The 14,854-nt window shown below is 39.7% G+C and overlaps 1 protein-coding gene across 5 annotated transcripts in view; it reads right to left on the bottom strand.

The window, feature by feature from the left end:
• Positions 1–292: 292 nt before the first annotated feature.
• LOC103174097 (endoplasmic reticulum membrane-associated RNA degradation protein) overlaps positions 293–14,854 on the bottom strand; it is a 28,984-nt gene continuing 14,422 nt past the window's right edge. For 4 of the 5 annotated variants that reach the window (XM_042333745.1, XM_007886785.2, XM_007887010.2 and 1 more), the window contains 14 exons: positions 14,519–14,608; positions 13,855–13,952; positions 12,492–12,628; positions 10,999–11,113; positions 10,607–10,709; positions 10,007–10,036; positions 9,431–9,499; positions 8,709–8,879; positions 8,535–8,618; positions 7,576–7,655; positions 6,729–6,860; positions 5,159–5,377; positions 4,153–4,266; positions 293–722 (listed from right to left, as the gene is read on the bottom strand). In XM_042333745.1, coding sequence (XP_042189679.1) covers positions 587–722; positions 4,153–4,266; positions 5,159–5,377; positions 6,729–6,860; positions 7,576–7,655; positions 8,535–8,618; positions 8,709–8,879; positions 9,431–9,499; positions 10,007–10,036; positions 10,607–10,709; positions 10,999–11,113; positions 12,492–12,628; positions 13,855–13,952; positions 14,519–14,608 — 1,578 coding nt within the window. In that variant the 3' untranslated portion in view covers positions 293–586. The remainder of the gene's footprint in view (positions 723–4,152; positions 4,267–5,158; positions 5,378–6,728; positions 6,861–7,575; positions 7,656–8,534; positions 8,619–8,708; positions 8,880–9,430; positions 9,500–10,006; positions 10,037–10,606; positions 10,710–10,998; positions 11,114–12,491; positions 12,629–13,854; positions 13,953–14,518; positions 14,609–14,854) is intronic. The other variant, XM_007887170.2, reaches the window with a different exon arrangement.

Genomic DNA, 14,854 nt, shown 5'->3' on the forward strand with positions numbered 1-14,854 from the left:
CTGCAGCTCAGCTGCCTGGTGTAACAAGTCATCACAAGCAAACAGCTGATTGAACGTCTGTCCCAATTTTCAGAAGAATTAGTTACAGTTACATCCCAGGGCACCAGAGTACCATCTCAGGAGTAATTTTATATAGGCCTTGAAAAACAACTCCAGTAATTTTCAGTGGCAGGGGAATAAGTTACAACAGCTGATCCAAAGCTATGAAGTTTGCTGAAAAGTGAGAATGATATTTCCCTGCCATTGCTGACAAGTAACTATGACACTGAAACCGTTAAACAAATCAGATACAGACCAATAGTAGAGATCAACCCATTGATTTATAAAAGGTCATATAATTTTAATTTACATTATTTCCCCTTTATACAGACAGCATTTCTCAAATATTACTTATGTTTTTGCCTTCAAAGTGCAAGTATGAATGCGAACTGGTACTCCATGGTCTGCAACACACCATTAGTTTGTATCAGGATCATGTCGTGGACAAGATCCTTTTCATAGGCTTAAAGGTAGCATAACGTTCTTGTGGTACTTTCAGTAAATAGTTGTTAAAATAATTTTCAATGCATTTGTTCGCTGACTATGTTTATGACTTGCTGTAAAAGTTTTTAACTTTCAATAGTATTTTCTTGGTCAGGTCCCAACTTTCGTCCCATTTGTTTTTGTCCGGGCTTGTGCACGTCACCATGTTTTCGGTGTACTGCAGCATTGATTTCAAGAACCTGCAAGTGAGATTGCAATCTTTAAAACTGGGCAAATGTATTCAAAGGGCACACTAATTCAGTCATAAAAGTCTCAGTTTTGCTCTGTGCAAATTGGCTGCAGTGATCACCTATAAAATACAAATAAATATAAAATATAAAATATAAATATAAAATACAGTCATTACTTGACTGTAAGTCAATCCTTAGAAATGCTTTAGACGTCCTCCTGGTATGAAAGGCGCTATTAACAAATTCAAGGAATATTGTTTATTAGTAGTATTCTGCTTACTGTAGTCAGCACGTTACTCAGAGACCATAAAACACACACAATGGATTGTAGTGGATGCAGGAAAGAGGAATGTTATGTGTGTACTCTGAAGCAGTGTCTTCTACTACATAGAGTCCGTGCTCCTGCTCTTAACTTTCAGCAATTTAATAATAATCCTGGCATTCGATATAGCGCCGTATCATGTCTTCGAGACTTCTCAAAGAGCTTCACAGAATATACTGTAAATTGAATTGTCTGTATATTTTGTGGGTGAAATGCAGCAGCCAATTGCGCACAGCAGTGTCCCACAAACAGTTATGGATTGAGTGACCAAATTATTATTTTGTTTATTTAAATTTGAAGGGATTATTATCCCCCGAAAAGCGATCCTCACATTTAGTTGCAATATTTAGTACTGGGGGGAAAAAAATAAGAACTGAGCAGGCCTATATTTCAGTTATCTTGAGTTACCTCAGTTTGTTACTGTTAATAGTGTATATTAACACTAACAATTTACATATTATAGCACCTTTAATTACAGGAGAACTCCTCAAAGCACTTAACACAACTAGGGGAGGGGAGTAAGATTATCAAATTTCCTGACCAGGGAGGGGGATCACGGCATCATCAATAACATTAAGGAGTTTATTGATGTTCATAATGGTAATCTGCTTTGAATTGGAATAAAAAGATGTACTTGGACTGAATTTTGATTGTGAGGGTGAGTGGAGCAACTGGAGAGCAGATGGCTGAAAATTGTGAATTTCTATATGTATATTTTGTAGACTGGCTCAAGCAATTTTCTCCATTTCATGGTTTACATCTAAACGGGATTCGTTGCTTTCTGAAATAAAAAGATGAGGAAATGGAACAGCATCTGAGGTCAGTCAGTGTCTCCTGAGCAGGGGGAGCGAGTGGGTTGGTAGGGTTTAAGAAATTTGCAGGGGTAGGGTGGGGCAGGATCGTGGAGGAATTTAAAAGTGAGGATGACGATCTTGAACTCAATCCTCTCGGGGATGCAGAGCCAGTGGAACCAGGAGAGGTTGGGGGTGATAGGCTCGCAGAAAGGCATATACTGTGAAGTAATAATAATAATGCTTGCATTTGATATAGTGCCTTATCTAGACGTCTCAAAGCGTTTCATCAAACATACTATAAAGTGAATTGACTGTATATTTTTTGTGGGCGAAAGGCGACAAGGCAACCAATTGCACACAGCAGTGTCCCACAAACAGTTGTGGGTTGAAGTGACCAATTTATTATTATTTTTATTATTTTTGGAGGAATTAGTACCCCCGGAAAAACGATCCACCAATCAACTGACAACCGGGTTCCTATTTACTGCTAGGTAAACAGTGGAGTGTGGAGTCAGGAAACATGCCCAACGTTTTGCCCGGCCTGGAAATCAAACCTAGGTGTCTCTTGCTTGCGAGGCGAGTGCGCTAACCACTGAGTTACAGGACTCCAAGTGCAGTGAATGAGTGTTTAGTTTTTGTGTGGCAGCCAATTAAAATCTGTGGTGTTTTAAACTGTAAGATAACTAAGTAGATAAATAGACATCAAGTTTTGAATCATATGCAAGTTAGCTGTCAGTACTGTGTTGTTCCTGTTGGTGGCGATGGAGAGAACTATCTTTAACAGCACAGCAGTGTCACCTGCAGGAACACAGTGGGTATTGCAGGCGATGTAATATTTGTATCAAAATAAATTTTATTTTAAAAATAAATGACACATTGTAAGCTTGGAAGACTTCTGGCCAGAGTCTAATAACATATTTACAGTCACCAAAATCTAGGTTTACATCCATAATAATCCCTCCAAAAAACAAAACAATAATAAATTGGTCATTTTCAATCCATGACTGTTTGTGGGACATTGCTGTGCGCAATTGGCTGCCGCGTTCGCCCACAAATATACAGTCAATTCACTTTACAGTGTGTTCTGTGAAGCGCTTTGGGACGTCCTCCCGACGTGAAAAGCGCTATATCAAATGCAAGGATTATTATTATTATTATTATTGCCTTAAGAGAGCACTTTAATAACCTTCCTGCAGGTGTCGAAAGGAAAAGATAAATCCTCTGCTTAGACCAGCAGCTCATGTACTGTCCCGCACCAGGCTTCGCGACCACATCACTCCCACCCTCGCTCGCCTCCACTGGCTCCCCATCCCCCAGAGGATCGAATTCAAGATCCTCCTCCTCACCTACAAGGCCATTCACGGCCTTGCTCCCTCCTACCTCTCCGACCTACTATCCCCTACTTACCTGCCCGTACCCTCCGTTCCTCCGGCTCCGGTTTGCTCCACATCCCCCGCCCCAACCGCCCTACCATCAGTGTCCGGGCCTTCAGCCTCTCAGCCCCGAGGCTCTGGAACTCTATCCCCCAGTGCCTTCGCCGCCTCCTCCCTTTCCTCCTTCAAGGCCGGTCTCAAGACCTTTCTCTCCAACCGTGCCTTCAGCTCCCCTCTCGACTCTCTACCCCCTCCTCGCTCCCTCCCTTCTCTCCCCTCACCCTGACCATTTCCCCCCTGCTCGGGTCCCGACCCAACTGTCCAGCGCCTTGGGACGTCCTCCCGACGTGAAAGGCGCTCTACTCTATAAATGCAATCTTGTTGTTATTGTAGGTTTACATCCATTGCCTTAAGAGAGCACTTTAATTACCTTCCTGCAGGTGTCCAAAGAAAAAGATAAATCCTCTGCTAAGACCAGGCTGATTGTTTCATCTGCCATTCAATAGCAATGCTTCAAATATGAAGAGGCATAGAGGATGTGGGAGAATACTTCATTGAACAAAACCCCAAACTAAATATCCAGCAGTGACAATGCTTTAAAGTGAATTGCTCCATTTACTGACCAGTAATAGAATGTGGGGTTATACAGCATCAGATACCTGCAAAGTGAGCTTATTAAACAGTCACTCAAACAAAGTACCTGGGCTGGAGTATAAAGAAAAAAGGATTTTATAGCAAAAGTAATAGGTAACAGTAAGAAAAGTTAGAACTGGAATTATTAATAGAGCCTTATATTGAAATGCCTTGTTGCTTTACTGTAATTACTGTCCAGTGTAGTAACTGTTTTGTAGGCAAACAAAGCTGGAGTTAGCTAGTGTATGAATGGAGCAAGCTTGTGATTGTGGCTGGTTGAGAGCAAAATTATAATGCTTCAAACATATAATGCTTACTTCAAGTAGTGGTGACACTCAGAAGAAGTCTTCTCACTGACACGCTGTACGTTGAGCAGTTCCACAGTTAAGAGGAGCGTAAAGAGATTGAGAACGGAGTGCAGAAAATCAATGCTAAGGGAGAACATTTTAGACATTATTGCTTTGTTACAGCCATCATATTGAAGTGCAACTTTTAGAATACATTTGTAACATATATTACAGAACATCATACACAAAAGGCTCTCATACAGAAATAGTATAGGCTCTGTTATATTCGGCTGTTTTATTTAACATAAAAATGTAGCAATGAGAAAAGACTAAAACTCATGTTTGCATAGGATCGTATTGTGTCAAAATGCTTTACAAGTAATTCATGTAAATGTAGTGACTGCTTTTTTATAAAACCTTTTTGGTTAGTCAGATGTCTGACACACATGGAAACCCATCACCATTCTTAAGAATCTCCACAGCACATTCCACAAACACATGCTAGCTATGTATAAAAACTTCCCTAGTCTGGTATGGAATGTGCACCCCATTTATCTCCTCAATCCCTCCCCACCTCCCACCCCCACCAACGATAGTCCCTATTTGGTCATTTGACATCTGACAAGTGCAGGTTTGAGCCTTCACTTGGATTACAGTGGGTAACAGGAACTTCCTGCGAATCTCTTGGTGAGCAGCATAACTCAGTCTGAAATGTGCGAGCACCATCCTCATCACCATCCTTCTGCCCACAGCTTGGACACATATCCCCTCCCACTGAGTGATGGAGGTGTAAAGCTTCATCAGCAGCTGTTTACCTTTGCACCACAATCAACATACTGGATTGTCAGCCTCGACTATGAACGCAGGTTTCTCGGACCAATTCAGCCAAACAAAACAAAAAAACAGAGCATCCTATCCCCCTAAAATCTATTTAATTTTTACTTGATTACACCTTGGCACTTATGTTTATCACAAACAGACTGAGTTCAAACCTGTTCAGGGCCTGGAGGATGCAGGCCATACTCGAGGATCTCACCTGTTTAACATTCGAAGGTAATTGTGCCTTTGTCGGGAGCGCAGAGATTTGTCAATCCACTGTTGGTACCGAGTAGCTGTGTTGCTCATGACCTGCTCTGAAATGCTCAGGCACTGGGAGGTCACCTTCCTCAGTAACGCCACGACTTCCAGAACAATACGTGGACAGTACAAGCTGTACATCTGGACATCCAACAGTTTGGTCATCAGCTCAGGCTGCCTGCAACAGGAATCACTCAGTTACTCAGCGCAGTAACACTGACATACAGCTGAGGTGTAGAGTGCATCTCGAGTACTGAGTTTGCTATTTGAATTAACATATCTGGGATCTAACGTAGGGATAATTCACATCTCGATCAGTTTCCTACAGGTGAACTCAAAGCCATCTGTAGCACAGAATTGGTGGACACTCTGGGAACTAGTGGTAATAATATAATTAAGTTTACAATTATCTGGCAATTACCATGAATGATATCTGGGTCAAGAGCATAAGATTTAATGTAATCAAATATCAGGGGAAGGAGGGAAGAATTAAAATAACTTGTTTCTGCAAGATATCTCAGTTAGAAAAATCTAGCATTTTTTGAACAATTTGCTAAATTCGGTTAAAGGTTTGCTAGAAATACAATCAGTGGTCCTTGAAATGAACAATGCTGAAGGTGTCAAAAATTATATAGAAAAGATATTCCGAGGTAACAGAAGAGCCAAAAGGACTAGAGGACTGTTAAAGTGGAAATGACATGAAAACATATCTGAAATGGTGACTTTTAGCAGTATTCAGTGAAGAGGAAATCACTAACATGCTGTGGGACAGACACTACAGAATACTGAGGTTACTTTGGCACAGGGGAGACGTTATGGGGATTGAAGTATTCTCGTATGATCTCAGAGAATATTAGTAGTTCAAAACTAACAACTTGCACTTATATAGCAGCCTCCACTCAGGGTAGAGTCTTGGGAGCACTTAGTAGGGCCTTAGCTATTAATATGGAATAATTGTTGAACACTGGAGGGATTCATGCAGATAAAAGTTAGCAAGAGCAAAAAGGATTTTGACGACCAATTGTATTAACAGATCCATGGCAAATAAAAGTGAACACCGCTAAACATAAAATATTACACCTGGCTGGGGAAAAAAAAGACATTAATTTGCATGGAATTGAATGGAATCAAAGTAGAGGAAAGAGTTATAATACGTGCTTTTGGTCCATAAATGTAACCCAGTGTTATAAATGGGTACTATAAAAGCTGCAGATAATCAGTGCTTCCGGATCATCAGGATGCCACTGGCATCACTTTCTGCATGCTCCAAGGGTGTGCATTGCTGGCATTGCTTTTGAGAGAATTTGCAGTGGTGGCTGGATTACCATTGGAAGCCAAAAGGTCTTGTGTGACTGCTCAGGAAGCCAGCCAGTCAGCACTGGGTGAGTACTGAAGTTCCAGTATATCCGGCCAATAGACCGACCTACTCTATAACAAAGCATATTAATTGTAAGGTCCAACTGTAATCTACACATCACTTTTAATATCTAGTTAACTTGGAGAAGGAACAAAAATAATTTGAAACTTACAAGTGTGTTAACAAACAGTGTACAGGAAGAATCGCTTCCTTGTAATGTGGCAGCAACTGGTTCATTAAATTATAAATAATTTCCTCGGTCAATGAACCATGAAGAATTCTTTCAGTGGAATCTGGATAAAAACTGAAAAGCAGATACAATTACATTGTGCAAGGTAAACAAGCTGCAAACAATACACATCACAACCACTATTTAGGCTGTAGTCGCCTACTATAGAAGCTGAATAGGCTACAAGTATCTACTATACCTGCTATACAGGCCGTGGTGGGTATTTGCAACCTGCAGAATAGGTACTGAGTGTATCAGCTTCGGCTCAGTTGTTAGCCTCCAAGTCTCTTGGTTAGACGGCTGTGGGTTTAAGTCTCACATCACGCTTGAGCACAGTCTAGGTTGACACTACAGGGCAGCGCACGGTCAGAAGTGCTGTCTTTCAGATGAGATATTAACTCAAGATTCTGTCTATTCTGATGGACATTAAAGATCTCGGATACTATTTGAAAAAAGGAGTTTCTCTTGGTTTCCTAGCCAACAACTGGCCATTCACTTCTTGCTTCTTGGTTGTTTGTAGGATGTCGTTGTGCACAAATGCTCATCACATTTGCCTACAAAAGGAATCACTAAACTCAGCAGAAATTCCATGTGAAATGTTTTGAGCTCAGTCTAGGCAGACAGTGCAATACTGGGGGAGTGTGGCATTGTCCAAAATGCTCTGAAGCTACTATAAAAATTCAAGTTCTTTCTTGTTCTTATATTTTACATTGTTTAAGAAGGCAAAATCTTCAGAGCAGTTCAGGATTGTATGGACATTAACATATTTAGTCCTGATCAACATTCTTACCCTGATTTGTCATGTGCTGACTCCACCCTTGGTCGGGGTATCCCATCCCACTTTTGTAGGCTTTTCACACAGTCTCGAAGCTAGGAAGCAGAAAAAAAGCAATTAAATACATTAAACCAGTAAGGTGTTTACATGAAATCTCATTTCCGACAATGCTCCGTTATATGACAATGGGTAATTTAATGAGTGTCTTTATCTCTCCAAATCTTACACAGAGCATGAGGCACACAATTTGGTAAAGAAATGAATTTTGCTCTTCATTTCTTTTAAATACCTGCAGAGGAATCAAGAACATAAGAAAAAATGATACTTGATCTAAAGCACAAGTTTTCCTATCATCTGAATTAGATCTCAAAGAGACTTGGGTAAGAATAGAGAGCCCAGAGTTGCATCAGACATTTGTGGTTGGGAATTTGAAGCTCCAGTGTTAAATTGGTATGATGCCTATTCATTGCACTGAATTTATACACACTCACTACAATACTCTTAAGCATGGTGGTGTGTGTCAGACACCCGGACTGACCAAAAGATTATCACAGTTGTAATGTTGGTGCAGAACACAAAATAACTTATAGTACAGTCCTGTTGTAACTCAGTAGTTGGGGTCCAATAACTGAGCTAAAAATGCTGAGAAGTTCAATTTTCCCATTAAGACTAATCTTAACCGATTCTATTCCTTGTTTAAATAATCTTAACTCTCCACTCATCCTAAATATTCATCCATCAATGGATTTGGCTGGGTAAAAAGAACAAGTGTACAAGAGGCCTAGAAGGAGCTGGCCTGGCTATCTTTTCTATAAACGAATGCAATAATGTATAACAGAAATTGAGAGAAACAGAGGATCATATACTGACCACACTTGGTTTGAGACAATTCTTTTCATTAAATATAATTAGACATTCATACATAGAATTAAAATTTGAGGGGTGGTGGGGAGGACAAAGTAAGGACCTGCTACCTGCTGTTTAAGTCTTCCAATTGGATGAAACCGGGAACGATATGAAGATGTGGAACTGATGATCTTTGTCAGCCACTGGCTTTCCTAGATTTACAGAGAATATACATCAGAAAAAAGATAGGACAGTGTCAAAGCAACACTGTACAAATGCTGGATGTATTTTAAACAAATTACCATCACAAGGATATCTTCATCTCTTGAAAAGCGATATAGTAAAACTATAGACAGTGTTATCAAGTGATCGGCTATTTCTCTAGGAAACACATTAAAATCCAGTTCCCCATGACTGAGATGATCCCGGATTCGAGGCCCTGCTTGATGGTTTAAAAGGTCCCAAAGAATCTCCTGTAGAACAGACCCAACATATAGATATATAAATATTATATATATATATGCAATTAGATTTATATAAAAATATGCATCAATAAAGTTAATTATTCTGAAATTGGGACTTTCTAATATGAACCATCTCAACAACATGCAATCATCAGCCAGGCACCTCTGCACTCACACCTTTATGCATGACTCCACTAAATATAACTAAATATGTGCTCAACAAATTTAATCTGTAAACATTTCAATCTGTGAGATTATATTTAAATTGAAAGTGCAGTAGCTGCTGAAGAACGAGCACCATGTATTGTGTCAGATAATTTAACAGGATATGTAACAGTAAAGATATATTGGAACAATATGAATTGAGTGGTATTAGAGATAGTGTCTTTTTAAAAAACTTTAGGACCAGAGACCACCTAGTCTTCAGCTGTAATACCAATCTATCTTAACATTTAAGACTCTGCAGAATTGTGGAAACCTCTTAAATTCAGTGTTAATTTGGAAACTTTTTTTTTAAGAACTTTTTCTGACATAAAGAACCACATACCGAAAAGACGTACCATTAGAGGCTCTCCCAGAATAAGAGGAAGCTGGTTCACATCTTGATTATCCAGGTGTTGTACCAGCATCTGTATGAATAGATGTAAAAGCACCAGACTGCCCATTAGATGGTTTCACAGCATTTGTGATCTAGTTTGTTAGGAGAAACAATTCCCAGATGACTTGTAAATGTACCACATGTTAAATGACATTCATGCAGTCACCAATACGTCAAATTAATGTACAACTCCACAAGCATTACTGCCTTTAACTATTCTTACAGTTAAGACATAGAATTAACATTAGTTTGCATAAATTCAGTCTTTCAAAAAAAATCTGACTCTATTTAGTATGATTTGTTCAGCAGTTTTTAATTGCTAATTTTTAATAGGGCTAATTTACAGTATTCCTTAGTAAGGAATCTCTTCAGAATTCCCGTAGGCCTGAAGGAACACTAATGATATAATGGTAAATCACATTGGTGAGGAGTTCCTATGGATCAGTGTGTAAGACTGCATCTGCAAGACTCTTTATAAAGCTATAGTTAAAGCATATGTAAATCTGTACGACTTATTAATCACATAAATCAAACTTACTTCATCAAACGTGGTGAACAGAGTTGTGGACTGAAACAAAAATTCGTAGAAATTATAACATAAACAGAGCAAGTTCTGCATGGGCACATTTACAGCAACATCCCCAGTATAAACTAATTAAACACAAATAATTCACTTCTGCTATTAGATACGTGAACTCACAAGGTCAGTTCATTACATTGAAGGGAACTGGAACGTCTGATGCACATACTGCTCTAATTTAAAGCTACCATTTTTATTAAATCAACAACTGAAAAGAAAAATCAGACCTTTCTATAATTCAGGGACATATAACAGATAGAAAGAGCAATTGAAACTCAAGATTTTATGTTATTTGAAAACTAATATACATATGCAGTGTTGCAAATACAATGAGGATCTTGGAGGGTAGCCTTGTATTGTATACCATGCCATAGCAATCTTCTACATATGACAGTTATCACAGACAACCTACAATAGAGAGGACCACACACAGACAGGAACTTATGTGTGGCTACTCCTGATAGGAAGTAAAAAATAAATTTTGAATTAAAATGTGCCTGCATTATCAAGGAGAGTAGAACCATATACATCTGAGTGCTGCAGGTGTGATGTATTTACCTCTGCAGTCAACAGTCTATTTGAACAGTTGTTACTAGTCGTAAAAATTCTTCTAAGTCCCATCTCCATCTGAGGTAGCAAAAGTATTACACAGTCATCATATCTGTGAACACAAGTATTGTACAATGCAGTTAAAGTTTCCAAACATTTGCTTTGTGATTGTCAATTAAACTTGTACGCAAGATATTAGTGAAATCTGAAGTGTGCAGAACTCTGCTCTGCAGTGTGAGTGTACAGTGTGTAAGTCTGTACAGGCTCTGCAGTGGGAATGTGTACAGGACAAGTGCTCTGCAGTATGGGAGTGTGTAAAGGGTGAGGGATCTGCCTTGCAGAATAGCTCCTACACATGAATGTGGAATGAGGGTCCGTTAAATTTACTGCGCTAACCTTACCGTTGCTGTGTGTAAGCAGTAAATCCTTCCCTCCAGTAAGGTAGCATGATTTCCATTATAAAATTAGATTTCTCAATCAGGTTCTCTGCTGTCTTAAGAGCCTCCTCATTAAAGTCTACAAAAAAAGCACATTGTATGATATTCATTATAATCTCCGGAAAGTATTATTTTCCATTATGTCTCTCTTCTCATTTATGAGAGATTTTACACCTGGACTTGTGTAATAATTTTGTAAACCATCTATTCCACTCTGTACCATGTGATACAATGTGGCATCCGTGGGGCAACAGTGCATGAAGGGACATTATCAATGAATTTAAAACCCAGAAGACAGCCATATTTTGGCACAGGTCCACAGTAAATGCGCATGTTAAGTGAGGCGGCTGTATGTCTGGACATTGAACAGTCTTGAAGCACTTTACAACAATTACTGCTGCTAAGCATTTTTTTTAGGCAAATGCAACAGTAATTTGGTCCACCTCGGTGAAACATCCATGAGGTGAACTTTCAATTTACTTTTTGGTTGGGACACCAAAGAAGTTCCCTTCCCTTATTTCTGTCATGAAATCTTAACATCCATCTGAAGTACAGTCAAATTATATCTCTAATCAACATATCATCTGAAAGATGGCACGTCCGACAATGAAGAGTTCTCCCAGGAATGTCAATCCTCATCATAAACTCAGGGCCCAATGTGGAACTTGATCTCACAATGTTTGATCCAGATGTGAATGTGCTACTAATATCACACAGAACTCCAATGGCAAATTACACCAAATAGTTTACAATAATGTAGAATTTATATAAACTATAAATAATAAAACTTGCATTTGATATGCTTTATCACAGTAAAGACATCTCAAAACGCTTCACAGGATTTACTGTAATGTGTTACTGTGTGCATTTTGTGAGTGAATATGGCAGCCAAATTGCACACAGCAATGTCACACAAACAGCCGTGGAGCGAGTGACCAATTTTATTAGGGGGGGATTGGTGGCCAGGATACCAGGAGAAACTCCCTTCTCTTTTCGAACAATGCCATGGGATCTTTAAGGATCTCATGGACAGGCAGACAGTACCTCGGTTTAACAATCCAAACCCTTGTTCGTCCAGCGCCTTGGGACTCCCTTCCAACGTGAAAAGTGCTATATAAATCATAAGAAAGAAGGCACCTCCTACAATGCAGCACACCTCTAGCACTAAATTTGAGTACCAGCATAGTCTATGGGTTCCATATCCCAACATTGGATTTGAACCCGCTACCTTCTGACTCAAAGGCAAGAGTGCTACCAGCGGAGTCAAGCTGACAACTGAATAAAACAGGTGTTCAAGGTAAAACAGGTGACATTTATAAACCAATCACATTATGGTTCGTCAGTGCCCCTTTAGTGTTAAATCATGTAACAGCAACTCGGCTTCTTCTTAATCTCCAATAATATATTTATGAATTTCACAATGCATTTTGTTTTGCTTCTTGGTATCATATTATTACCTGGAAATACAGCAAGATCCTCCAGCTGTGTAAATTGGAAATAAGGTCGATGTTCTAGTTTGGACGTTCTTTGCAGCAGGTGTTGCTCCAGAAGCTGCCCTAATCCAGCTGTCAGTAACAGCAGCATTGAGAGGTACCTGGAAACAGATAACTGAGCGCAATGAGCAAAGTAAAGACTGGTGTTTACTAATGAACAATGTGTTTTACTCAAGACACAGCGGGGAAGTGAAGACTGGTCGGGGGAGTGTGTAGAATGGCACCCACCATTGGAGGGAGTGGGGGGAAGCTGAGAGAACTGACATGCTATGCAAAGCAGCTAAGGTTTTTGATTGCAGCTGAATTATCAGGAAGATGGCTGAACCCACAGTCAAAAACTAGGTCTTAAATAGGGTGGAAGCACTTCGAGATTGGGAGACTTTGAGGTGGGGGGACTCCAGGATGATGAACCAGAGATCGGGGTAGATTGGCTAAAAGCTCATTCACCAATGGTGTTCTTCAAAATCTACCTCTTCAATTATGGCTACGCTCACCTCTTTCAACTCCCCAGGCTCCCAGCTCAGTGTCCAACCCATTGTAAAGTGCTCCAAGACATATCCTATGTGAAGGGCACTATATAAATCAAGCTGAAGGTTGAAGGTTCCAACTCTTGCAATGAGAAAAACAATAAAGTGAACTTCCCTTAAATGCATCACTTTCCTTTCTTATTACTTTCCGATTGTGAAACATATAATAATTAATTAATTAATCCTTGCATTTGATACGAGGACGTCCCAAAGCGCTTCACAGAACACACTGTAAAGTGAATTGACTGTATATTTGTGGGCGAACGCGGCAGCCAATTGCGCACAGCAATGTCCCACAAACAGTCGTAGATTGAAAATGACCAATTTATTATTGTTTGGTTTTGGAGGGATTATTATTAGGCGTGTGGAGTAAGGAAACTTGCCCAAGGTTTCGCCCTCTGCCTGGAATTGAACTCAGGTCTCTCGCTTGCAAAGCAAGTACTCTAACCACTGAGCTACAGGACTCCATATAATAATCCTTGCATTTGATGTCGTCTCAAACCACTTCACAGGATATACTGTAAAGTAATGTGGCTGTGGGTGAACCCGCCAGCCAATCTGCATTCAGACGTGCACTGTCTCACAGACAGACATGCAGTGAAGGATCAATTTTATTTGGGGGATTGTTGACCAGAACACCAGGGAAAACTCCTTTCTCATTTTCAATAACATGTTGCTAAAACTGAAAAAGTAAAACCTGCGAAAGCATTATAGCTCAAAAGTTCTACAAAATGGCTGTACAAGAGTGCAGAGATGTTGTAGCCTGTTGGAGGCCACAAAGCTGGTTAACAAGCACTTACATCGGAGGGATTTCCTGAGGAGCAGCAAATCCATGCCACAGGATGTTGCGGAGATTCAGGCTTCGTGGTGAACCCAAGAACACTCGCAGGATATTCATCTGTGTTTGGACAACAGCGCCCAAGAAATTAGCTTCATAATATGGCCTAATACCTAAGCTTTACTAATCTACTACCACAGACTTGTGAATGTAATGTTTAAAATTCGAATTGTTATCAGAATGACTGATCAGTTTGAAATTAAAACATTGTGATTATCGACACAAATCTAAAACGTTCAGTGTGCAAACGATTAATAAGAGATCATCTTTGGGGGATGATGAGTCTGTGTTTATATGAAGATCAAAAGTTTAATACCAGTTACAACTGGGAGTTGCCACACGTGGGAATGATTTACACCCCTTTACAAGTAGGAGTCAATATTTGCTGATCTTTTCAAATCTTATTACAATTTAGAGTCAAAGTTTTACATACAATGTGACTAGTTCAGTGAAATCATAAGATTTGTGCCACCTTAATGCAAGAGGCAGAAAATGGGATAACATGTAGGAGTTCTGCTGAAATAGATACTGTAGGCTGACCTTAAAGCCATAAATTTTCCAACCCTAATTCATTAGCCAACTAGCACAGCAATACAGACAAGACACCAGTAAAGCTCTTATCTTACCACACCCTGCCCAAACACCATCACCAGCTCTTGTGAGGCCATCAGTTCTCTAAGCAGAAATGGGCACTCACTGCCAATCATGAGGTACACCTAAAGGATAAGAAAATAACTTTAATTACTCATACAAAAACATTTGTATTAATGTGAGAACCAAGAACCACCTGCAGTTGAATTCTTTTTCTCTTGAAGCCTTGTGCTCACAGCTGTGACAGACGGTTACACTGGAATCCTTTTTCTTCTCTAAATTTGTGATCCAAAGCATTTGAATTTGTGTAGTATGTAGCAGGCGTTCTTCACTGCTTCCCCCACCCCTCTCCAATTGTTTGCAAGTACAAT

This window comes from Callorhinchus milii, unplaced genomic scaffold (assembly GCF_018977255.1).
Source record: "Callorhinchus milii isolate IMCB2004 unplaced genomic scaffold, IMCB_Cmil_1.0 Scaffold3, whole genome shotgun sequence".
In the NCBI taxonomy this organism is placed as follows: Eukaryota; Metazoa; Chordata; class Chondrichthyes; order Chimaeriformes; family Callorhinchidae; genus Callorhinchus; species Callorhinchus milii.